Raw genomic sequence first — 25,166 nt, 5'->3', positions numbered from 1 at the left:
CGCCAGGTGTTGGAGAACTAAACTAATAAGACAACAGGGGTTGGAAAACTCACCTACTAAACAGCTAGGGCTCGAGAACTAAACCACTACAAACCAGGGGATGAAGAACTAAACCATTAGACACCAAGGTGTCACTAGACAGCTAGTGTTGGAATCCCCAAGGCTTGTGGGACAAACCTCTGTATCTAACACTTTCTCCAGTGCTTCTGCATTCTCCACCTTCTCTATGGCCTCCACCTGCACCCTCAACCTCTGCCTTAATGAGACACATGTTCCAACAGTGCAGAGAGAATCCCCGCCACCTCCATATTGCGCAGTCAAGGCTCACCGCAATCAGGCAGTTTTAAAATTAATATGCCTTGGAGACTGCAGTCATACAGCTGAAGAGGTGTGGACAGCTCTCCAGGCCGAGTTTGAGCAATGGCCGTCTCCACTGAACCTGGAGAAAGGAAAGGCCGTGTGCGATAATGGTGCAAACCCGGTGGCTGCCCTACGCAGGGGCAACCTCAGACACGTGCCTTGCATGGCTCGCATCCTCAACCTAATGGTACAGCAATTTCTCCGCCACTATCCCGGCCTGGAAGCGCTGCTGCAGAAACCACTATCTCTGCATGCGCACTTAAAACTATAAAAATAAGCAGGATATTTAGTATAAAAGCCAGACTACTAGACAACAAGCAAACTCCTTCATGATGAAAGAGTCCACCATCCCCTTAGCTTGCTGGTACATTTCTGTGGGAATGAGCTTGTCTCCAACCAGCCAGGAATATCCAGTGAATGGCACGCCACGGTTTGGTATTAGAACCCAGTTCCAGAAACAAAGCAATCCACAATTTCCGTACCTCAGGAATTTTATTTGGTAGACTGGCTGAGCAAATATTAGTTTCTCACAAAGGAACTGAAGACACTGAGTGGCAGTAGGTGCAAGTTTCTCCAGCACGACCTCTTTGTTAATGTTAAATAGAGGGAGAACATAACTGGGCTTTGCCAAGGTGCCATATTGCATCTTAAGTTTTATAGACCCTGCACTGGCGTCCTTACATTCTACAGGATGGTAGGGAAGGAGACAGTATGTTGTGGAGTTGCATTAACTCTGATGGTGTTAAGGTGGCAGTGAGGCAATGGCAGGTTGTAGGCTGTCTTGAAGAGATGGGTTTTCAGGTTGTGTCTGAAGGATCCGAATGTGGTGGCTAATCGGACATGTTGAGACAGAGAATTCCAGGGGATGGGGGATATTTGGTAGACGTATTAGAGGCGATTAGGTGAAGAACAAATAAGTGTGGAGAGAAGGAGGTCTTGGGAGGACCGGAGTTTACATAAGGGAATATATCGGGAGATTAGCTCAGATATATACAGAGAAGAAAGGTTATGGATGGCTTTGTACGTCAGCGTTAGTAGTTTGTACTGGATACGCTGGGCAATTGGGAGCCAGTGAAGGGATCTTGCAGATTGCAATCTTATTAATTGCAGGAGTTAGTCCACAGTAAGGATAAGTGCCCACGTAGCGTTTTTCAAGCGTATATGCTGCGGAATTTCTGCAGCATAAACGCTTGTTAAATGCTAGGTAATCCGCCCCCCATGGTCCCCAAGGGGATTCCGCAAGTTCTATGCCCATGCTGCGAATTTTTCCGCAGCGTTTATGCTGCGCTAAAAAATCCGCAGCTAGTCCATTAATTTTGCGGAAGCGCGGCGTAATCGCTGCCATTGACTTGCATTGAGACACATATAATACATGTCAGTACATTTGTGCTCACGGATTATATGCGTTTCAATGGGCAGATGGTACCCAGTTCTGGAGGAGAGGAGACTCTCATCCAGACCTGGGTACCATTGTACCTGTAAAAAAAAGATTAAAATAAAAAAAAGAGATTATATTCACCTTCCGACGGCCCCCGGTCTCCTCCTCTGTGCTTTGCGGGCAGGACTGAAGGACCTGCGCTGACGTCACAGTCATGTGACTGCAGACCCTTCAGTACAGTGTCCCACGATAAGCTGGCAACCAGGAACCAGCGCAGCAAGACAGCGCGGGCCATTGAAAGGTAATTATAGGTTTATTTTTTTATTTTTAAACATTCTTACGGTCACACTATATAAATCCATGCTGTTTGCATGGATTTATATAGTGTGACCTAGTTGTCAAGCACTTTCCAAGTGATGCTAAAATCGCCTGGAAAGCGCTTGTCAACCCGCATTCAGAAATGCATGTGAATAATGCTTCAAATCCGCATGTATTTGGCAGGAAAAACGCATGCACAATCTGCATGCGTTTTTTTCTGCCAGGGAGATGCAGAAATGCTGCAGAAATTTTCTGCTTCATTTCTGCATCGTGGACACATAGCCTAAAAAAGCAGCCATAGAGGGTCCAGGAATGAACATGTCGTACTTGTTACTGTGGCCCTGCTATGTGTGTCTTTAAATTCTTAGTGGGGTTTTTTCCAAATTTTGGCAGACCTTGCAGTCACAGCATGGGCATTACCACTATAGGAGACCCGCTCCTTTATAATGGGAACAATTTTTTTTACTGAGACACTCCTCTATGTCTCTTCAAAGTGGTATTGGGTTGCGTCCAAATTTTTGGCAGCCCTTGGAGTCACTGTATACGCAATAACAGTATACTAGACCCACTTGTTAATAATGGGGACAACAAAGCATAGCCGGCTAATGGCTCTCTAACAATAGCGAGGGCCGACTTCTGACCTTTTAAGAATAGTAAGGGCCGTCTGATGGCCCTATAAAAATAGGCTTTATGACTATCAGCGTCCATCCATCTTAAATAAACCAGCATGTGTCTGATGATGTGTCACACACCACATTGCCAGATAAGGTTGTAAAATGTTAAAATGACATTTCCCGGTGAATTAATTTGTCTTAAAAGATAACATAAAAGAAACAGAACAATAGGTTTTTTCTTTAGGATAAAAAACAGCATCACTAATTTAACCTTAATGTAATCACATTGTTCAGCTCCTGCACCTCCTCCGTCTTCGAAATGCCCACATCAGTCACAAGCTGACAGCACTGCAGCACTGCCTTGGCCAAGCGGCAACAGGCTGTGCTGAAGATAACATGCTTAATGCTTAATTGACAAACCACCCAGCGCTGCAGAGTTGTTGAAAGCTGTAACAGAGTAGCCTGATCTGTGGCTCTCACCGCTGAACATACAGCTAGGCATGGTCGTGTGTGACAATGGGCGGAACCTGTTGATGGAGAAATGACACCCAGGACCCGTGTGGGATCCCTGCTTGTGTAAGGTGGAGACGACACCGGGAGAAACAGTGGCGGCTGGGGACCAAGTATGGACACCCGGCCACCACCGGCATGAGGTTGTGAAAAGCTTCCGCCTCCACAAGCCTGAAAGGCCATATTTCAAGTGCAAGCAGCTGCCCAGAAATCTGGCAGTTTAGTGTTGCGGCTTGTTTTGGCTGCATACTTGTGCTTGCATTCCAAGTAACAGAAAACTAAGCATATGGTGGCCTCTATCGTCATCATAGCCTCACCTCTGCACTATAAACTCTCCTGAAGGAGAAGCCAGGGCCCACTGGAGGAGTCTCCGGTTCTCTGGTGGGTTCATCCAACTCTGCCGAGAAGCAGCCCTGGCTAAGAAAAGTGTGGGGGAAAGTTGTCGTACACTCTATGGCTGCTTTTTTAATGTGGATCGGACATGCTTATGCATGTTATTTCTAAAACCGCATTGCCGATCAGGCCATTGTCCAACTCTGTATTCATGAAATGAAATGCGCAAAGAAAGATGTTTGTGTGTCAAAGCACCACAGACAAGTGCGAGTTGATGTTGGATGGGCTGCTATATCTTCTGCAACAAGCTGCATTAGAGGACTTCCTGGGAGAAATGACACCCAGGGTAGATACGGTTTCCCTCTATGCCAGTCCTTTCACCGAGCTAAATACAACTCTCATAAAAAAGGCTGTGGACTGGCTCCGTACCGTCCCTGGCCACAATCACCTGTCCACGTGTTTGTGGTTAGGCGGTCCTTCCCAGTAAGTGCACTGGGGAGGGCATGGGTAATGTTGTGGGACCCATGCTTGTGGAAGGTGGAGACGACACCAGGAGAAACAGTGGCGGCTGGGCACTGAGTATGGACACCCAGCCACCGCCGGCATGAGGTTATTAAAAGCTTCCGCCTCCACAAGCCTAAAAGGCCACATTTCAATTGAAAGTAGCTTTAGAGGACTTCCTGGGAGAAATGAAAGCTGGGTAATATGGTTTCCCAAGTCCTTTCACCAAGCTAAAGAATATGGCTGTGGTGAGATACAACTTTGTGGTTAGGCGGTCCTTTCCTAGTAACTGCACTGGGGAGGGCATGGGTAATGTTGTGGGACCCGTGCTTGTGGAAGGCGGAGCTGGCACCGGGAGAAACAGTGGCGGCTGGGGACCGAGTATGGATACCCGGCCACTGCCAGCTTGAGATTATGAAAAGCTTCCGCCTCCACGAGCCTAAAAGGCCACATTTCAAGTGCAAGCAGCTGTCAAAAAATTGGCAGTATAGTATTGCAGCCTGTGGGTGGGCGGGTGGCTGGCTGCATACTTGCGCTTGCATTCCAAGGAATGGGGTAGGGACAGCTGAACACTGCACTGGGACAAGGATGTCGATGGTGATTGTTGCAAGTCTGCAATGACAGGTGCATGGCGGGAGGCATCCATGCATGCGCCAAGGATCACTTATGATGGGCACACTTTTAGGCAGTGACCTGGGAGTCAGAAATGCTTCCAGAGGTCTTCCCCATGCTGTTCCCATGTCTTTTCAGCACTGTATGCTAGTGTCTGATGATGTGTCACACACCACATGGCCAGATAAGGTTGTAAAATGTTAAAATGATACTTCCTATTGAATGCATTTGTCTTTGTTGAAAGCAATGTAAAAGTGCAAAAACACATCAAAAACGCTACGTGTGAACATAGTCCAAGGTGTGGAGGAGTATTTTTGGTTTTGGTTATTTATTTTGCCTTATATAGAAGTTGTTACCCTGGAAAGAATATTCCTTAACATATTTCCCTGGAAAATCCATTTTGGTTTTGTTTTTGTATGTTTTATTGTGAGTCCGTAAAAGTGGCGTAATACCTCTGACAACGTTGTTGACAGCAGTGACCTGGGAGTGAGAAATGCTTCCAGGGGTCTTCTCCATGCTGTTCCCATGTCATTTGAGCACTGTTCCCATCGATTTGGGCAATTTTTAGGCCCTATGCAGACCGCCGGGGGGAACCATCTGAAAAATGCTCGAGTTTGGGCTTGTTGCTCGGGTGGAGCACCCAAGTATTCCAATTTGCTCGACCCGAGCAACGAGTACCCGACCAATTTAGTGCTCGCTTATCACTAATTACCACATTAGCAAATGAAAAAAAAGTTTTTTGTGTTTTGCACTCAGAAGCTCTGCACTGACAAGCTCTGAATTTCAACCCCACAAAATCAAAAAGTGGCCTACAAGGGCTTACTTGCTTTATCACATTAGCAAGTGCAAAAATAGATTAAAGGTATACTCCTGCATGTAGAACAATACAACCGGTGCACAATACAGTTCTATGCCATAGGCCCTCCTCTTTCTTTCAGAATCTCAGTAATTGCACAAGAAAAAAAATGTGCTGCAAGGTCGGTTGAACAGGTACACAGCAGAGGACTTATCTACACTATCTGACTTCCAGAAATTTTGCTCGCGTTTCTGTTCACAAATCTGAATGTACCTGACGCGCCCCCTGGGCCGAGTGTGCACGTGTGTGGGATACCCGGAGCCGGGTCTCTGGGGGTTTTGGTCTCCGTGGCGGCGATCCGGTCCCGTGGCTCAGGGTGGTCAAACCAGTGGCAGTCTTTTATAGGTTTTAGGTTAATTGTCCGACTACGCCACCTGTGGATTGCGGTCAGGGGGTACCGCCGCTGCGAGGCAGTCCGCTGAGGCTGGTGTGGTGTGCACAGCAAAAGATGGCATAACTCCCCACAGGAAGAGTATGGCCTCAGGGCAGGGAATGTGGATGATGGGAGTGATGGTGCACGGGCTTCCCAGTACTAGTAGTGCTGTATGCGGTGAGAAAGCAGGAACGACTCAGAGTCTTTGCAGTGCAGTTCAGGGTCTTTACTGATGATATTAAGGCAGACCCTCCCGGGAGTACTGGCTAGCATAAGGGGCCTGGTCAGTCTGTGAACAAACAGGAGTTCCCCTGGCCAGGTGGAGTTGTAGGCCTCCCCGTCTATCTGCACTCTTCCTGGCTACCTTGCTGTAGGCGGGTAGAAGTAGCCCACGTCCCTGAGTATACCGTGTGGTGCTCACCCGTATGGCTGGTGACTTAGGCCTTCTGATAGCCTCCGCTCCTCGATGGCGGTGCTGGTCCCTTCCTTGTGACTGAGCCTCCGGGCTTCTATGGCCAGAGGACCTGGAATCCCCTGCCGGCTGGTTTCTGCTGCTGGACTTAAAGATCCTTGCAGCCTTGGACTCCGGTGTCCGGTTCATAGATTCTTCTGCCAGGGCGAGCTCTGCTTAGCTCCAGCCCCTGGTCTTCAGCTCCTGCTCCTACAGAGCTCCTAGCTGTTGCTTTCCCTGTGTCTTTCTCTCTCTGACTCTGACTGAACTAACCCCATCCCAGATCCAGTTTATATAGGGCAGGTTCCTCCCCTATCTGGCCTGGGACAGGAGGTGTTGCAGGTTTAAGGGCTCCTGAACAGGAAACCTCCCACCTGCTCTCAGACGTAATATTTCTATTACTGTGGTAACCAGACCCCTGGGGTGCCACATACCATATTCATGTCGAATTCAAGTTGTAAGTTCGAATTTCGAACAAATTCGCTCATCCTAATTATTTAAAGGGAAAGGTGGAGAAAGAAAAATAGAAACAGCTCAGACTTCTAATACACAGTTAAAACTGCTAAAAATGGCAGGATGCAGGTAATAATATGGCCAGAAATAGTGTTATTTCTCATTTAAAGAAGAAAAACTTTAGGAGAACAAAAGCGCACAAAGCTGCAAAGGAAAGTAAAAGGAAGGTACTCACCTGAGCCGGTTGTGTGCAGGCACAACTCCCATGAACACCTGAAGATATTGCCCTGTGGCTGGGGGATAATCTCCAGGCTAATTGTTTGAACGATAACACAATATCAGGCTACAGTGCTGTAATATAGAATCTTTAATACCAAGATGAGTTGAACAGTTTTTATTTCCTCAATGCCTTTCTACGCTGGACTAGTATCTTTTTCAAGTGAAAAAACAAACAAACAGATGTACTGCAGGCTAAGCAGGTTGTGTTGTTTTTCTGTGCTATCATTTACAAAAAAAAAGTATTTTTTTTGGCTTTGTAATTGTGTTAAATGGGGTTGTCTCAATTTCATAATTGGGAACAGTTGCAAAGTTTTTGCAAAAATAAGCATCTTTGCAATTTACCACTTATTAAGAGTCTTCTGTTTTCCAAAGAATGGAGGGATTTTCAATTTTACAGTGTGCATCTCATTGCCTAAATTACAGGCAGAATCCAAACAGTTCAAGAGTAGCTGGCTATCTATGCAAGGAGTGTGTGGCACAAGCAGGTTCTTTGCCATACAGCGTGCACTTGCCTCTCTGAAGCTAGCCAAATCAATGGATCTGACCAGCGTCACTGTTCCTGGGCTTCTCCCATGCTGCAAAGTTCCAGTCAGTCTTCTGGAACGAACTGACCCCAATAAATTATGAAGTGGGAGACCAGGAGTGCAGCGCTCCTGAAAATTCATATTGAGACAACCCCTTTAAGTAAGTAGTACCAGCTGTCAAATTCCATCATTTTCTCTTTTTATTCTTCTAGGGTTGGGGCAGAGAATGATTTTTTGCACAGTCTTCTTAACAAAGTCACAGCACTAAAAAGAGACAGCGGTGGACAAGGTGAATGACTGTCAGGCTGTATTAAAATGATATACTGTATAATGTCTTTCTGATACTGACACTAGTAGTATTCAATATCGCAACTTGGTTCAGGAAGCGCTCCATTTAACTAAATGCACAGAAATCTGAGACAAAGTATACAAAGAATGTTTTATATAGCTCCCCAGTTATTTCAAATACTCTGTGGGAGAACAATTGTGGCTGCCAATGAAAAGCTAGGAAATGTAAATTTAAGTCTCACTAAGGTCTTAATTAAATAACCAATTAACTAAGGGGACTTTGGCTATAATTGCTTTTGGACCGGCTACAGTAATTAATTTTCTGCCCAATACATGTTTGGAATTAACATTGGATTGTGAGTGTGTGATAATAAACCAAGTCGTGACCCATGATATGTACTTACTGAAATTATTTCTTTCTTCTCATGCTTATTAAAGGAAACTTATCATGTAAAATAATGCTATTAACCTGCAGATATGGGGTTAGTCTGCAGGTTAATGGCATACTGACACCATGGGGCACCCGCACTGTTGCACAAAATTAACGTTATTCTATTCCCGGCAGCTTTTGGCTTCAAGTCAAAGAGTCTCAGCATGGTTCCCGTCACTGTTCTGTGTATAAAGAGCGGGGCCATAACTACATCCCTGGCATTGACTGATAACAGGCCCAGAGGAATAAAGTTATTTCCTCCAGGCAGCAGGGCTCTCAGTGCGGGCACCAAATGATGTCAGAACATAATTAACCTGCAGATTAACCACATGTAAGTCAATAGCGTCATTTTACATGACATTTTCCAATTAAATAGCATGTAAATCCTGTGTAGCCAGCATCCTGAAGCATCTGCTATAGGGAGAAAATAAACTTATTGCCTACCTGTGAGTCAGATGCAGGGGGCTGTTAGAGTCAGCTGTCATTGTTGCTGTTATCACCCACAGACACTTTGATTGACAGCCTACTCCACAATGTACATATGTGCAGAGCAGGCTGTCAACCAAAGTATCGGGAAGTGATTGCAGTCATGCTCACTGTATAGTGATTAGTGACTTGAACACCTCCCCCTATGGCTGGAAGTAAGTGACTACAGTGAGGCTACCAGTTTTTCTCCCAGTAGCCGATACACCAAGAAAGCAGTCAAGCAGAATTTTAGTTTTACATACCTGCATATTAACCCTATACCTGCAGGCAAATAGCATTTCTTAAGGTGACTGATTCCCATTCAGAAAAATACATAGAGACATTAGAATTTAATTGGCACATTGGCTCTATCTAATGTGATCAGGCTATAGAAGTAGAAACTCATTAAAAAAAAAGCTTTCACAAAGGTTGTTATTTTGATGATTGTTTCATTTTGCATTAATAATTAATGTTTTTTAGGTCTGTGGGTTACAATGAAAATTTTGGCTGGTGATTCTGTTCAGATTCGGAAAGTCTACCCTCACCTTGTAGACCGATCTACTGTAATTGCAAGAAAGCTAGGATTCCCTGAAATTATTATGCCAGGTAGGCTACATAGAGAAACTTGAACAGCTAGGGAAGTGGGATTGTGTATACTGTATAGAAAACTATGTCAAATGCATAAGTCTAATTTTCTATTAACACAGCATACTAATGGATAATTCACAAAAGTAATGTTGGTAAAATGTAATTGATAAAATACAACTAATATGCAAATTGTGATTTACACAGAAACACAGCATTCCTGTTCAATTCTGTTACAATTTTATGCAAAACACTGATAAAAATGTAATCTGACAATAACTTTTTAACTCACCCTATGGCTATGTGCCCACGATGCAGATTTGAAGCAGAAATTTCCTGAGCTTTCCTGTATCTCCTTAGCAGAAAAAACGCATGCAGATTTTACATCCGTTTTTTCAGTGTTTTTCAGCGTTTTTACATGCGTTTTTTTCAAGCAGTTTTCCAAGCGATTTTGAGCATCACTAGGAAACGGCTTGACAAGTTGGTGACACAATATAAATCTATGCAACTGGCATGGATTTATATTGTGTGACAAACTTATGAAGAGATTTCTGCTTCAAGTCGTGCATCTAGTGTAAATAAAAAGAATTAACAAGTAAAAAGAAAAAAAAAAACTTATACTCACCTCTCCGGTGGCTCTCAGTCTCCTCCCTGAGGCGATCCTCTCTCCTCGGCAGCCCGCTTTGTACTGACAGGACCTGAGGTGATGTCATTTAGTCAGCTGATGTTCATGGATTGATAAGGCCGCTTTATTCTTTGGGTCAGTATGATTACTGCCATACTACATTTATATAGTTTTTTATGTTTTGCCACTTTTACACAATAAAAACTATTCTGTAGAGAAAATAATTATTTTTGCATCGCTTTATTCTGAGAGCTATGACTTTTTTTATTTTTCCGCTGACTGAGCTGTATGGTGGCTTATTTTTTCTGGGAAAGATATACTATGTTTATTTACAGACTTCTTTTTGATTGCGTTTTATTCCACTTTTTGTTCGGCAGTATGGATGATAAAGCATCTTTTTTTGCCTCTTTTTTTTTTTTTACCCTGTTCATTGAACTAGTGCGATAGTTTTATAGGTCGGGTCGTTCCGACGTGGCGATAGCAAATATGTTTACTTTTTTTGTTTTTTTTTTACATACATGTATTTATTGGATTAATATTTTTCTTTTTTTTGTTCTTTATTTTGTGATTTTTTTTTTAATATTTTTACAATTTTTAATAACTTTTTTAATTTTTTTTTTACATTGTCCTTTTTGCATTGCAGGGCATTAGATCAACATCTTGCACACAGGGAGGAGGCGTGTCAGCTCTTGATCTGAGCTGGAGCTTACAGGCCACCATCTCTGGGTAACACCATGGCCATATTTCGGCCTGGGGTCACCATGGAGACCATTGGCACAACACGATCGCCATCGCGTTGTGACAATAAAAGCAGAGAGGGAGCTCCCTCCCTCTGCGATGACGCTCAATGTCGCTGTCACTATTGACAGAGGCATGAGAGGGATTGAATGCCCACGATCAATGCTAGCACCGATCGTGGGCGTTGCTGCAGGGTGTCAACTCTCATATAGAGCTGACACCCGCATTTGATCGAGTCGGCGCTCAGCTTGAGTTCTTGCAGTCGTGAAGAAGTATATGTACAGCGGTTTGCAGGAACGGAGCTCCCATTGCGCCGTACATATACAACACATCGGGAAGGGGTTAAATTTGAACATTGCTTAAAAGTATAACATAAAGAAGACAATGTAATAGTATGTAATAAGCTAATATTGTAAAAAGAACCATATTATTATTAGCATATTTTATATTTCCATGATGTTTTGCTTTTTACTATACAGGTGATGTAAGAAACGATATTTACATTATATTGCTAAATGGTGATTTCGACAAAGCTACACAGAGGAACGTTGAAGTTGTTATGTGTGTTTGTGATGAAGAAGGAAAAGTCCTGCAAGTGAGTATATATGTGTCCACTTCTGTGAATAGCTGTGTTTTTGATAGAAGAGAACATCTGACTGTTTTTCTTAGTACTGTGTTCCTGGCACATAGCCAAAAATATATAAAAGAGATATTGCTGTGTAGTATTCACTTTCAAATGAGGATTGAAATATTCATTTATCATTTGAAATATGGCACTCGTGAAGCAGAGGAGATGAAGAGGTGAGCAGCAAGGTTATTAATATGTATAGAGTGGCATGTAAAACTTTGGGCACCCCTGGTCAAAATTACTGTTATTGTGAACAGTTAAGCAAGTTAACGATAAAATGATCTCTAAAAGGCCTAAGTTAAAGATGACCTATTGTATTGTATTGTAGGTAAAAATATAAATTGTCATATTTTACATTTTAAAAATTGCAAAAATGAAAATGGGCTGATGAAAAAGTGTGGGCAACCTTGGAGATTTGTGTGCTCAGATAACTTTGACCATTGTTTCATTAATTAGCCTGTTAGGGTTATGGCTTGTTCACTATCATCATTAGGAAAGGCCAGGTGATGCAAATTTCACAGCTTTATTAAAATCCAGCCTCCTCTAGCCTTGTGACAATAAAACATTCAAAATCTAACAGAACTTGGAGTTTACAGGAAAAAAAATGTTAAGAAACATTTTTCCCGTATAATGACTTGTAGATAAGGCAACATTTAAAAAGGATTTAAAAAAATAATCATCTACGTAAACCAAAATGTAATTTTTTATGAAAAAAAAGTGGAAATTTCAGTGTAATTTATGAAAGAAGCAAGAATTGCCAAAACTTAGAGACTCAGATACACCCTTTATTTGACATAAATGAGGGCCTCATACACATTCTGTTCAAATCGTCATGACAACATCCGGGTCACCAGCAGGCAAGAAGTTACTTTGGTCATGCGCAGTGTGCGACCAAAGTAACTTCTCCCTGTGCAGCGCTGACAGGCTGTATAGCACAGGGATGCTGCTGCATTCCTGGCTATACAGCCGATCAGAATGTAAAAAGTGAAAGTCCCATAGTGCGACAATGTGTAAATGTTCAAAAAGTGTCAGAAACTGTAAAAAAATTATTTTTAAAAAAGTTGAAAAAATATTAAACAAAAATGAAAAAAATAATCCTAAAAAAATAAAAATATATTGTACCCATAAATAAATATTCTTATAAAAAAAATAAACCAATAAAAGTACACATATTTGGTATCGCCGCATCTGGAATGATCTGACCTATAAAATTGTTCCACTAGTTGACCCCTTTAGTGAACACAGTAAAAAAAAATGAAGCAAAAAATGATGCTTTATCGTCAAACCGCCAAACAAAAAATTGAATAAAAAGCGATCAAAAAGATGAATTTCAATAAAAATAGTACCACTGAAAACTTCATCTTGTCCTGCAAAAAACAAGCTGCCATACAGCTGTATCAGCTGAAAAAATAAAAAGTTATAGCTCTCAGAATAAAACGATGCAAAAACAATTATTTTTTCTAGTTTTTATTGCATAAAAGCGCCAAAACATAAAAAAATATAAATGTGGTACCGCTGTAAACGTACTGACCCGAAGAATAATGCTGCCTTATCAATTTTACTACACACAGAACGGCATAAAAGAAACAAGAAAACAATTCCTGAATTGTTGGTTTTTGTTTATTCTGCCTCCCAAAAGTTGGAATAGAAAGCGATCAAAAAATGTCACGTGCCCGAAAATAGTACTAATAAAAACATCAACTTGTCCTGCAAAAAATAAGCCATCACATGACTCTGTCGGACGAAATCTGGAAAAATTATAGCTTTCAAAATATGGCGATGCAAAAACTAGGGTTTGTTAGTGTGCAACAGCTGTCAATCATAAAAACCTGATAACAATCTGGTATCTCTGTAATCACACTGACCCAAAGAATAAAGTCATCAAATCACTTATACTGCACATGGAACGGCATAAAAAATAAACTCTAGGGTTAGGGTTGTACTAGGGTTAGGGTTGTGCTAGGGTTAGGGTTGTGCTAGGGTTAGGGTTGTGCTAGGGTTAGCTTTGGGCTAGGGTTAGGGTTGGGCTAGGGTTAGGGTTGCTCTAGAGTTAGGGTTGGGGTTGGGCTAGGGTTAGGGGTGGGCTAGGGTTAGGGTTGGGCTAGGGTTAGGGTTGTGTTGGGGTTGGGATTTTTTCAGAAGTAAAGAAAAAAAAATGATGACGATGTGGCGATTAGTGTTGAGCGCTAGTGTTCGCTACTTGAGTTTGCATAGGGTGCTCGGGTATGCACCAAGTATCGTGGGTGCTCGAGTGACATGCTCAAGTCTCCGCCCCATATGTTTTGCAGCTGTTATACAGCTAAAAAAACCTCACTGTGATTACCTGCCATGCACAAGCGATTCCCGCATGTTTTTTTGGGGTGTCTAACAACTGTGAAACATGCGGGCATGGACTTGAGCATGTCGCTTGAGCACCCACGATACTTGGTGCATACCCGAGAACCCGATGCAAACTCAAGTAGTGAGCTCTTGCACTCAAGAGTAATATTCAATACTAGATGGAGGCCCGATTCTAATGCATCGGGTATTCTAGAATATGTATGCGGCCGACCGGGCGCAATCAGCAGAGCCGTGTTTAAATTTGGCGCCCAAATCAGCGAATTGTATTTGTGAGGACCGGGTACTTCCGCTGCGAGCCGCCGGGAGATGACCAGCTGCTCGCAGCAGAAGTATCCCGACCGGCGGTGCTGCTCCCCGGTCCTCCCTTCACACTTGCCGTCGGGACATCAGCGGCCCTAGCCGCTGATCTCCCAACAGTAGCCGCATGGAGGTCAGCGGCGCAGCCGGTCGGGATACTTCTACTGCGAGCAGCCGGGAGATGACCCTGCTGCATCGCCGCTGACCTCTGTGCAGAGTGGTGTTTAAATTTGGCGCCAATATCGCTGATTGGTCACGGCCGGCGGCCGTCAGCGGCTCATCTGCCGCACGGAGGTCAGCGGCGATGCAGCCGGGAGATGACCGGCTAGCGCCGGCTATGCTTTGGATCATGAGCTGTACCACATCTTAGACATATTTTTCTCTTTCCATCATTCTGGTAGAGGTTGATCTTTGTTTCATCTGTCCAAAGAATGTTCTTCCAGAACTGTGCTGGCTTTTTTAGATGTTTTTTAGCAAAGTCCAGTCTAGCCTTTTTATTCTTGATGCTTATGTGTGGCTTGCACCATGCAGCGAACCCTCTGTATTTACTTTCATGAAGTCTTCTCTTTATGGTAGATTTAGATATTGATACGCCTACCTTCTGGAGAGTGTTGTTCACTTGGTTGGCTGTTGTGAAGGGGTTTCTCTTCACCATGGAGATTATTCTGCGATCATCCACCACTGTTGTCTTCCGTGGGCGCCCAGGTATTTTTGCATTGATGAGTTCACCAGTGCTTTTTACTTTCTCAGGATGTACCAAACTGTAGATTTTGCCACTCCTAATATTGTAGCAATTTCTCGGATGGGTTTTTTCTGTTTTTGCAGCTTAAAGATGGCTTGTTTCACCTGCATGGAGAGCTCCTTTGACCGCATGTTTACTTCACACCAAAACCTTCCAAATGCAAGCACCACACCTCAAATCAACTCCAGGCCTTTTATCTGCTTAATTGAGAATGACATAACGAAGGGATTGCCCTGTCCATGAAATAGCCTTGGAGTCAATTGTCCAATTACTTTTGGTCCCTTTAAAAACAGGGTGGCACATGTTAAGGAGCTGAAACTCCTAAACCCTTCATCCAATTTTAATGTGGATACCCTCAAATGAAAGCTGAAAGTCTGAACTTCAACTGCATCTGAATTGTTTTGTTTAAAATTCATTGTGGTAATGTCTAGAACCAAAATTAGAAAAATGTTGTCTCTGTCCAAATATATATGGACCTACAGTAACTGTATCTACCCCAAAATGGTATCATTAAAAATGTCAGCTTCGTGCAAAAAATAGGCCCTCACCCAGCCCCAGATCCCGAAAAATGGAGATGCAATGGATCTCGTAAAATGGCACCATTTTTTTATTTTTTTTACAAACTTTGGATTTTTTTTCACTACTTAAATAAAAAAAAAACACACATGTTTGGTATCTGCAAACTCGTAATAACCTGGAAAATCATAATGGCAGGTCAGTTTTAGCATTTAGTGAACATGGTAAAAAAAATTGTGGAATTGCACATTTTTTGCAATTTCGCTGCACTTGGATTTTTTTCCCCATTTTCCAGTACACTATATGGTAAAATCAATGCTCTCATTCAAAAGTACAAGTTGTCCAGCAAAAAACAAGTCCTCACATGGTCATATAGACGAAAAAATAAAAATTTATGGCTCTGGGATGAAGAGCATTAAACGAAAGTGCAAAAACCGAAAATCCCAAGGTGGTGAAGGGGTTAATAGTTCCAGTGTTGCAATGAGCCATGTTACCTCATTTTATTTTCATTTGGGGCATATATGTAACCTATAATTACAGAATTATTTCCAAGAAGACCTTTCACAAAAAAATAACCCTGCCTTTGTCATCTCATCTCTATATTTATCTTTGAACGTGAAGGGTGTTTGTGAATTAATCTCAATGATAACTCCTTTTGAGTTACCAAACTGGGAGAGACTATGAAACCAAGACGTGAAGAAGGCGTTAGATTGAACAGGAGTCTATCTAAAATGTGTCTTTCTAAAATTGGTCTCTTGTAGAAGGCATATATTTATTCTTTCTTTTTGAGATATTTAAAAATTTGACTTAGTTTAGAGGAGGAGTTCATACCTCTTACATTATATGACATAACTTGAGCCATAATTGAGGGAATTTGGGTGGACTTAGTTGTAGGTCAACACTTTTTGCTGGGTAGGTAGAACTGTTTAGGCAGCTTGAAAGGAAAAAAGGAGGGGGTGGAGATTTAAGGGGATTTTATCTTTCCAGTACTTTAATGGGCCTAGGTGTAGTACAAGAACTGTCTGTCTGAGGTGAAGAACCTAGGATCCTGGGAAACTTATTGAAAAACAGTGTCAAATAAGACAGAAATAAATGCATAACAAACGTTTCAAAATGTTATTGATCATATTTCTTAGTTAACAACATCTAAGAGTAGAACTCTGTTTCATAAAACTGTAAAATTTATTTAGACTGTGAAGTTATAACATCTTGTGGTCTGGAATAATGCGTTAGGTATCAGTTTCTTGAATTTCCTTCTCTGTTTCCTCATCTTGCCTGATGAGACCTGCTCCCAGGGAGTAAGTGGGGTGAGTGGAAGGATTGTAGCCTAGTCCTGGACAATCGACTAGTCCTCATTCTGTAGAGCTGGAAGGTCTAGCGGGGTTAGAACTTCCCATAGATCACTTTTGGTGCGGATCTGTTGCCTTTGGCCCTTTAAAGTGAAAGAGATCCCAAAGGGAAATAGCCAGGAGAAAAGGATCTTCCTTTCTCTCAGGATGTCTATTAGTGACTTCAGGATCCTAATTTTTTGTAAAGTTTGTGGGGAGATGTCCTGGAATACAGTACAGACCAAAAGTTTGGACACATGAAAATTGTATATTCACACTGAAGGCATCAAAACTATGAATTAACACATTTGGAATTATATATAATTAACAAAAAAGTGTGAAACAACTGAAAATATGTCTTATATTCTAGGTTCTTCAAAGTAGCCACCTTTTGCTTTGATGAAATCCTATCAGCCGACCAAATAATATATGGTCTGTCACCCCTACAATACTAACAACACCGACAAAAAGTTCAGTTAGGGAAAAGAAAATGAAACGGACAGGGAGAAAATCCCTGTACTATAAGTAGTTACTTCTATTATTCTATAGATAATCCCAGACTGACACAAAAGGGGTTTGAATCAAAAAGTATATAAATTTTATTGCACAATATTACATTTAATTACACAATAACGATAAAAAGGTGTAAAAGTGGATGGGGAGGAGAGAGGACAGCTAAAGGAAGCAGGGTAAAGCAGAAATACCCCGTTCAGAGACTAACATCCCCAAGAGAGCAGCTTACAATGTATACCAGATTAAAATATAGGCTGTCTACTAGATAGTGTGATTATATAAAGTCCTGGCAAAAAGTCATGCCAGGTAATGTCAGGTCTACCAATGGAAGTGCAACATGGAACATATATACATGACTATAGTGGGTTATAAGTTATGAGATGACTTTTTGATAAAGTCCATGTTATCAGATCAATGAGATTATATGGTTTCCGTTACCTTGAGTCATTGTTGGTAGAGTAAGGTGCTGGGGATGCCTGGCAGCCTCGAGGCGCCTCCTGACGAAGCCATTTCCGGGCGAAACGCGCGTCGAGGCTGCCAGGCATCCCCAGCACCTTACTCCACGCTGTCCTAGTATCTACCAACAATGACTCAAGGTAACGGAAACCATATAATCTCATTGATCTGATAACATGGACTTTATCAAAAAGTCATCTCTTAACTTATAACCCACTATAGTCATGTATATATGTTCCATGTTGCACTTCCATTGGTAGACCTGACATTACCTGGCATGACTTTTTGCCAGGACTTTATATAATCACACTATCTAGTAGACAGCCTATATTTTAATCTGGTATACATTGTAAGCTGCTCTCTTGGGGATGTTAGTCTCTGAACGGGGTATTTCTGCTTTACCCTGCTTCCTTTAGCTGTCCTCTCTCCTCCCCATCCACTTTTACACCTTTTTATCGTTATTGTGTAATTAAATGTAATATTGTGCAATAAAATTTATATACTTTTTGATTCAAACCCCTTTTGTGTCAGTCTGGGATTATCTATAGAATAATAGAAGTAACTACTTATAGTACAGGGATTTTCTCCCTGTCCGTTTCATTTTCTTTTCCCTAACTGAACTTTTTGTCAGTGTTGTCACCTTTTGCTTTGATGACTGCTTTGCACACTCTTGGCATTCTCTTGATGAGCTTCAAGTGGTAGTCACCGGAAATGGTTTTCACTTCACAGGTGTGCCCTGTCAGGTTTAATAAGTGCAATTTCTTGCCTTATAAATGGGGTTGTGACCATCAGTTGTGTTGTGCAGAAGTCTGGTGGATACACAGCTGATTGTCCTACTGAATAGACTGTTAGAATTTGTATTATGGCAAGAAAAAAGCAGCTATGTAAAGAAAAACGAGTGGCCATCATTATTTTAAGAAATGAAGGTCAGTCAGTGTGAAAAAATGGGCAAACTTGAAAGTGTCCCCAAGTGCAGTTGCAAAACCCATCAAGCGCTACAAAGAAACTGGCTCACATGAGGACCGCCCCAGAAAAGGAAGACCAAGAGTCACCTCTGCTTCTGAGGATAAGTTTATCCGAGTCACCAGCCTCAGAAATCGCAGGTTAACAGCAGACCAGTGGAAATCTGTGCTTTGGTCTGATGAGTCCAAATTTGAGATCTTTGGTTCCAACCACCATGTCTTTGTGCGACGCATAAAAGGTAAACGGATGGACTCTACATGCCTGGTTCCCACCGTAAAACATGTAGGAGGAGGTGTGATGGTGTGGGGGTGCTTTGCTGGTTACACTGTTGGGGATTTATTCAAAATTGAAGGCATACTGAACCAGCATGGCTACCACAGCATCTTGCAGCAGCATGCTATTCCATCCGGTTTGCGTTTAGTTGGACCATCATTTATTTTTCAACAGGATAATGACCCCCAAACATACCTCCAGGCTGTGTAAGGGCTATTTGACCAAGAAGGAGAGTGATGGGGTGCTACGCCTGATGACCTGGCCTCCACAGTCACCAGACCTGAACCCAATCGAGATGGTTTGAGGTGAGCTGGACTGCAGAGTGAAGGCAAAAGGGCCAACAAGTGCTAAGCATCTCTGGGAACTCCTTCAAAATTGTTGGAAGACCATTTCCGGTGACTACCACTTGAAGCTCATCAAGAGAATGCCAAGAGTGTGCAAAGCAGTCATCAAAGCAAAAGGTGGCTACTTTAAAGAACCTAGAATATAAGACATATTTTCAGTTGTTTCACACTTTTTTATTAAGTATATAATTCCACATGTGTTAATTCATAGTTTTGATACCTTCAGTGTGAATGTACAATTTTCATAGTCAAGAAAATACAGAAAAATCTTTAAATGAGAAGGTGTGTCCAAACTTTTGGTCTGTACTGTATACTGATTTGAGAGCTCTCAAAGTTTAACATCTCATAGTTTCTAGATTTCTTGAGGATTTATTCCTTTGTTCTGAAGTTTAGGAGGCGACCTATAACATCTCTGGGAGGTTTTGTGTTTTTTTCTGAGTGCTCTGTGCTCCCTTTTGATTGTAATTTCACCCTGATAATTGTCTCCTAGTGTGGAGATGAATATGTTTTTAACAGTGGAAGTCAGGGTTTCAGTTGTGACTGACTCTGGAATACCTCTTATTCTAAGGTTGTTTCGACAACTTCTGTTTTCTTGATCTTAACCGGTTCTCGACCGCCCACTGTAGATAAAGGTCGGCGCTTGCTGGGCTCTGTGCAGCGCCGATGTTTAAAAACGGTGGGTGGTCTCGCCGCGCTCAGGACCCCCAGGGTCCTGCAAGCGCTGCGATTCTGGTGCAGAGCATTAGCTCTGACAGGGGACATCATCGGGACCTGATTGGATCAGGTCCCAATGATGTTAACCCTTTGCTGTCTTCTATATGCCGCGATCTATAGTGATCGCGGCATATAGAAGACAGCAGGAGGAGAGGGGGTCGTCCACTTACCTCTCCGACGGCCCCCTTATACCTTCCAGGACCTGACGTTGCTATGGCAGTGGAGGTCACATGACCGCCTCCAGATCTGCCATATATGGTGTCCTGCCTGGCTCAGCCTGCAGCTGAAGCCTGGCAGGAGACTCTGACTGTGAAACAGTCAGCGAAGATCTCATGTAATGTAATACATGTCTATTACATTACATGAGATCAGTGATCAGAAAAATAAAAATTTATGTCCCATACAGGGACTAAGTAAAAATGTAAAAAAAAAGTAAAAAAAAATGTTTTTAAACTGTTAAAAAAAAATCACAAAATAAATAAAAATAAATAAATAAAATATTAAACCAATAAATCCGTATATTTATGCAAAACCAAAAAAAGTACACATATTTAGTATCGTCGTGTCCGAAACAACCCGATCTATAAAACTGTCACACTAATTAACTCCTTCTGTGCACACCGTAATAAAAATAAATAAAAAACGGAGCAAAAAAATATGCTTTTTCAACATATCGCCAAACAAAAAGTGGAAAAAAATGTGATCAAAAAGCAAAATGGAAATAAATATGGTACCGCTGAAAACGTCATCTTGTTCCGCAAAAAAAAAGCCGCCATACAGCTCCATCACCCGAAAAATAAAAAAGTTATAGCGCTCAGAATAAAGCAATGCAAAAAAAATATTTTTTCTATAAAATTGTTTTAATGTGTAAAAGCGCCAAAACATAAAAAAAATAAATGTAGTATCGCTGTAAATGTACCGACCCAAAGAATAACGCTGCCTGATCACTTTTACCACACGCAGAACGGCATAAAAAAAACCTCAAAAAACAATTCCTGAATTGTTGGTTTTTGTTAATTTTACCTCCCAAAAACGGAATAGAAAGCAATTAAAAAATGTCACGTACCCAAAAATGGTACCAATAAAAATGTCTACTCGTCCCGCAAAAAACAAGCCATCACATGACTCTGTCGGCTGAAATATGAAAAAATTATAGCTCTCAAAATATGGCGATGCAAAAACTAGATTTTGCAAAATAAAGCGTCTCTTAGTGTGTGACAGCTGTCAGTCATAAAAACCCGATATAAATCTGGTATCTCTGTAATCGCACCGACCCGAAGAATAAAGTAATCTAATCAGTTATATCACACGAGGAACGATGCAAAAAATAAATAAAACCAATTCTTCACCTGCTACTGATTTGTTTATTATGTCTCCCAAAGATCGCAGTAAGGCTCTGCTCACATTTATCCTGCGCTCTGTGCTGAGCACTTACACCAGAGTTTCCGTGTAAATCTCTGAAATATGTGATTCAGCCGGAACCCATGACGGAAGATTCCCTGTAATGAGGCAGATATAGGCCACTGTGGACGCCGTCTAGCCTGGGATCCCACGGTGTCATTTGTTTTATGCGTGCATAAAAGTGCGGTTGGCCACAGTTTTGTGCACTTCTGAAAAAAAGGACACCGCTAAACAGAGGCCAGACGGAGTCCAGAGTAGCTCTGCTGCCTCATTACAGTGAATGGATCCCGCAGGGGTTTCATCTGAATTACATCACTTGGAAATTTAGATGGAAACCCCGATGTAAGTGCTCAGCCTAGAGCGCCGGATAAATGTTACGTAAAATGTTCCCAATAAAAGCTTCAACTCAGTCCTCAAAAAAAGCTAGTCCCCACTCAGGTCCGTCGTCTGTTAAAAATATAAGGGACTTCCAAGTTACTAGTAGCAGGAAGGCTCTGGAAAAGCGAAATGGCCCTTGCCCCCCAAAAGAAATTCAGAAAATTTTGTGCTCCCAAATCCAAATGCCTATTCTACAATAATTTGTTCTCCAATTGTCAAATAGCGCTCCGTCCCCCCCAGATCTCGCCGTATGGCTGAGCGGTATGATACAGCCACATATGGGGTATCGGCGTGTTCAGGAGAAATTGCACAACAAATTTCATGGTGCAATTTATCCTATTACCCTTATGATAATGCAAAATTAAGGGATGAAAAACGTTTTTGTGGGAAAAATGTGAAAATTTTATTTTTACAGCTCAATATTATAAACTTCTGTGAAGCACCTTTGGGTTCAAGGTGCTCACCACACATCTAGATAAGTTCCCTAAGGGGTCTAGTTTCCAAAATGGTGTCACTTGTGGGGGGTTTCCACTGTTTAGGCACATTAGGGGCTCTCCAAACGCAACATGGCGTCTGCTAATTATTCGGACAAATTTTACATTCAAAAAGTCTAATGGCGCTCCTTCCCTGCAGTGCGCCCAAACAGTGGTTTTCCCTCACATATGGGGTATCAGCGCGCTCAAGAGAAATTTCACAGAACATTTTGGAGTCCATTTTTTCCTGTTACCCCTGTGAAAATAAAAAAAATTGGGTCTAAAGTAACATTTTTGTGAAAAAAGTTAAATGTTAATTTTTTTCTTCCACATTCCAAAAATTCCTGTGAAGCACCTGAAGGGTTTATAAAGTTCTTTAATGTGGTTTTGAGCACCTTGAGGGGTGCAGTTTTTAGAATGGTGTCACTTTTGGGTATTTTCTGTCATAAAGACCCCTCAAAGTGACTTCAAATATGATGTGGTCCCTAAAAAAATGTTTTTGTAAATTTTGTTGGAAAAATGAGAAATCGCTGGTCAACTTTTAACCCTTATAGCTCCTATAGTTCCAAAATTGTGCTGATGTAAAGTAGACATGTGGGAAATATTATTTATTAACTATTTTGTGTGACATATCTCTCTGATTTAAGGGCATGAAAATTCAAAGTTTGAAAATTGCAAAATTTTCAAAATTTTCGCCAAATTTTCCATTTTTTTCACAAATAAACGCAAGTGATATCGAAGAAATTTTACCACTATCATGAAGTACAATATGTCATGAAAAAAACATCTCAGAATCAGGGGGATCCGTTGAAGCGTTCCAGAGTAATTACTTCATAAAGTGACAGTGGTCAGAATTGAAAAAATTGGCCCGGTCACGAAGGCAAAAACAGGCTCTGGTGCGAAGTGGTTAAAGAGCTTCAAAGGCAAAATTAAGGTGTTGCTGACATTTTTAGAAGCCTACAATTCTGGCCGAGGAGAAATTGCATAGGGAATCCTGGACATTTTCTAGTGACTCAACTCTAGTGCCAGTTTTATTCATTTATTGTTTAATATCATGGACATCCTTTGAGTGGTTCTATTGCCTTATTGTGTGCTTTGTATAAAAGAGTGGGGGACTCTTATTCAATATTATTGAGAATTACTGTTGTCATTGTATTTGTTACTTACAGTATACACTGCTTACCTACCATCCTTTCCTTTTGCTTATAAACTGGTTAGTAAATATTCATATCATATCTAATCTTTGTGCGTGTCTGCTGATTGTAGCTGTACCCCTCGTCCTGTGGCCGTCCCTCATCCACATTTCAGCAGTGCCGCATTGTGACAGTCTAAGATGGCCACAGTTGGGCTACGCCTCCTGATTGGGACTCACTAACTCCACCACTCACCAAGTACTGAGGGGTTTCTGGCTGTTCGACTTTTCAAGGGGAGGTCACTTGTAATCTGATCAGTGACTCAGCTTTGTTCCCCATCTGGCACGCGATGGCTTCAGAGAGAAGAGAGTGGGGGAGGATGACAATGTCTCCGCTCTTTAGTGTCTCCAAGTACTGGGATGGCGTTCTCCGAGTGAGCGTTGTTCCGCTCATGGTTCAAGTGGAAGCTCAATTTCCTCTTGTGCTCTTGGTTTGCGCAGGTTGAGGCCAATAAAATATCTTGTTTCAGTGGAGCTTCACTAAAGCATGACCAGACAGCTTGAGATACAGGACACACCCTCTTATTTTTTCTACTTGTATGCATTCAAGAAAGGTTTGCATTTGGTCTGCTTTTACTTTTAAAAGTTTCCCAGAATGTGATAAGTACTCTTTAATGAAGGAAACCTGTAGTTAGTTCAAGTTGGGCTCCACAATGTGTCACTATTTTGCAAACTCAGTGAGACTACCTACACTTGTGTTGAGAAATACCACTATGTGAGTCTAAGCATGTACAATAATACAGAGGAGAGCTGGATGTAGCTATAGAAGAAGCAAGATGACTGAACACCGAGCCACTTTGTAGGTTAATGACCAGGCCTCATTTTTTAAATCTGACCAGTGTCGCTTAATAACTCTGGTTCAATGGATCCCACTGATTCTGAGACTGTTTTTTCGTGACATATTGTACTTCGTGATAGTGGTAAAATTTGTTCGGTATGACTTTATTTGTGAAAATATCGGAAATTTAGTAAAAATTTTGAACATTTCACAATTTTCAAACTTTTAATTCTTATGCCACATAGAGTTATGTCACACAAAATACTTAATAAATGACATTAATCACATGTCTACTTTACATCAGCACAATTTTTGAAGCATAATTTTTTTATGTTAGGAAATTAAAAGGGTTAAAATTTGAGCAGCAATTTCTCATTTTTCCAACAACATTTACAAATTAATTTTTTTATGGTCACATCGAATTTGAAGTGAATTTGTGGGGCCTATATGTGACACCATTCTAAAAACTGCACCACTCAAAGTCCTGAAAACCACATTCAAAAAGTTTATTCAGATTCTTCACAGAAATTAATGCAATGTGGAAGAAAAAAAATGAACATTTTACTTTTTTTTCACAAAAATTTTACTTTAGCCCAAAAACTTTTATTTTCACAAGGGTAACAAGATAAAGTGGACCCAAAAATTTGTTGTGCAATGTCTCCTGAGTACACCAATACCCTATATGTTGGAAATAACTACAGTTTGGACGCATGGCATGGCCTTGGAAGGGAACGAACACAGTTTGAGTTTTTAAACGCAAAAATGGCTGGCATTGAGAGCAGAGAGCATGTCCTGTTTAAAGAGTCCCTGATGTGCCTAAACAGTGGAAACCCCCACAAGTGACTTCACTTTGGAAACTAGACCCGTCACGGAATGTATCTAGATGTGTGATGAGCACCTTGAATCCCCAGGTGCTTCAAAAACTTTACAACATAAAGCCATGGCAATAAAAAAAATAAAAAACTAATTTTTCTAACAAAAATGTTCTTTTAGCCCCACATCTTTTTATTTTCACAAGGGTAACAGGAGAAAATGAACCCAAAAATGTATAGTGCAATATCTTTTGAGTGTGCCAAAACCCCATACGTGGTTAAAAACTAATTTTGAGGCACAGTGCAAAACTCAGAAGGGAAGGAG

General features: G+C 41.5%; 1 protein-coding gene across 5 annotated transcripts in view; it reads left to right on the top strand.

Moving 5' to 3' along the window:
• DOCK2 (dedicator of cytokinesis 2) overlaps positions 1-25,166 on the top strand; it is a 1,661,574-nt gene that overhangs the window by 515,572 nt on the left and 1,120,836 nt on the right. For all 5 annotated transcript variants that reach the window (XM_073649510.1, XM_073649507.1, XM_073649509.1 and 2 more), the window contains exons 12-14: positions 7,775-7,851; positions 9,226-9,351; positions 11,173-11,288. In XM_073649510.1, coding sequence (XP_073505611.1) covers positions 7,775-7,851; positions 9,226-9,351; positions 11,173-11,288 — 319 coding nt within the window. The remainder of the gene's footprint in view (positions 1-7,774; positions 7,852-9,225; positions 9,352-11,172; positions 11,289-25,166) is intronic.

This window comes from Phyllobates terribilis, unplaced genomic scaffold (genome assembly GCF_046119375.1).
Source record: "Phyllobates terribilis strain yellow unplaced genomic scaffold, ASM4611937v1 Scaffold_10__3_contigs__length_209671492, whole genome shotgun sequence".
NCBI classification, from domain to species: domain Eukaryota; kingdom Metazoa; phylum Chordata; class Amphibia; order Anura; family Dendrobatidae; genus Phyllobates; species Phyllobates terribilis.
This window is presented reverse-complemented; position numbering and strand designations above follow the sequence as displayed.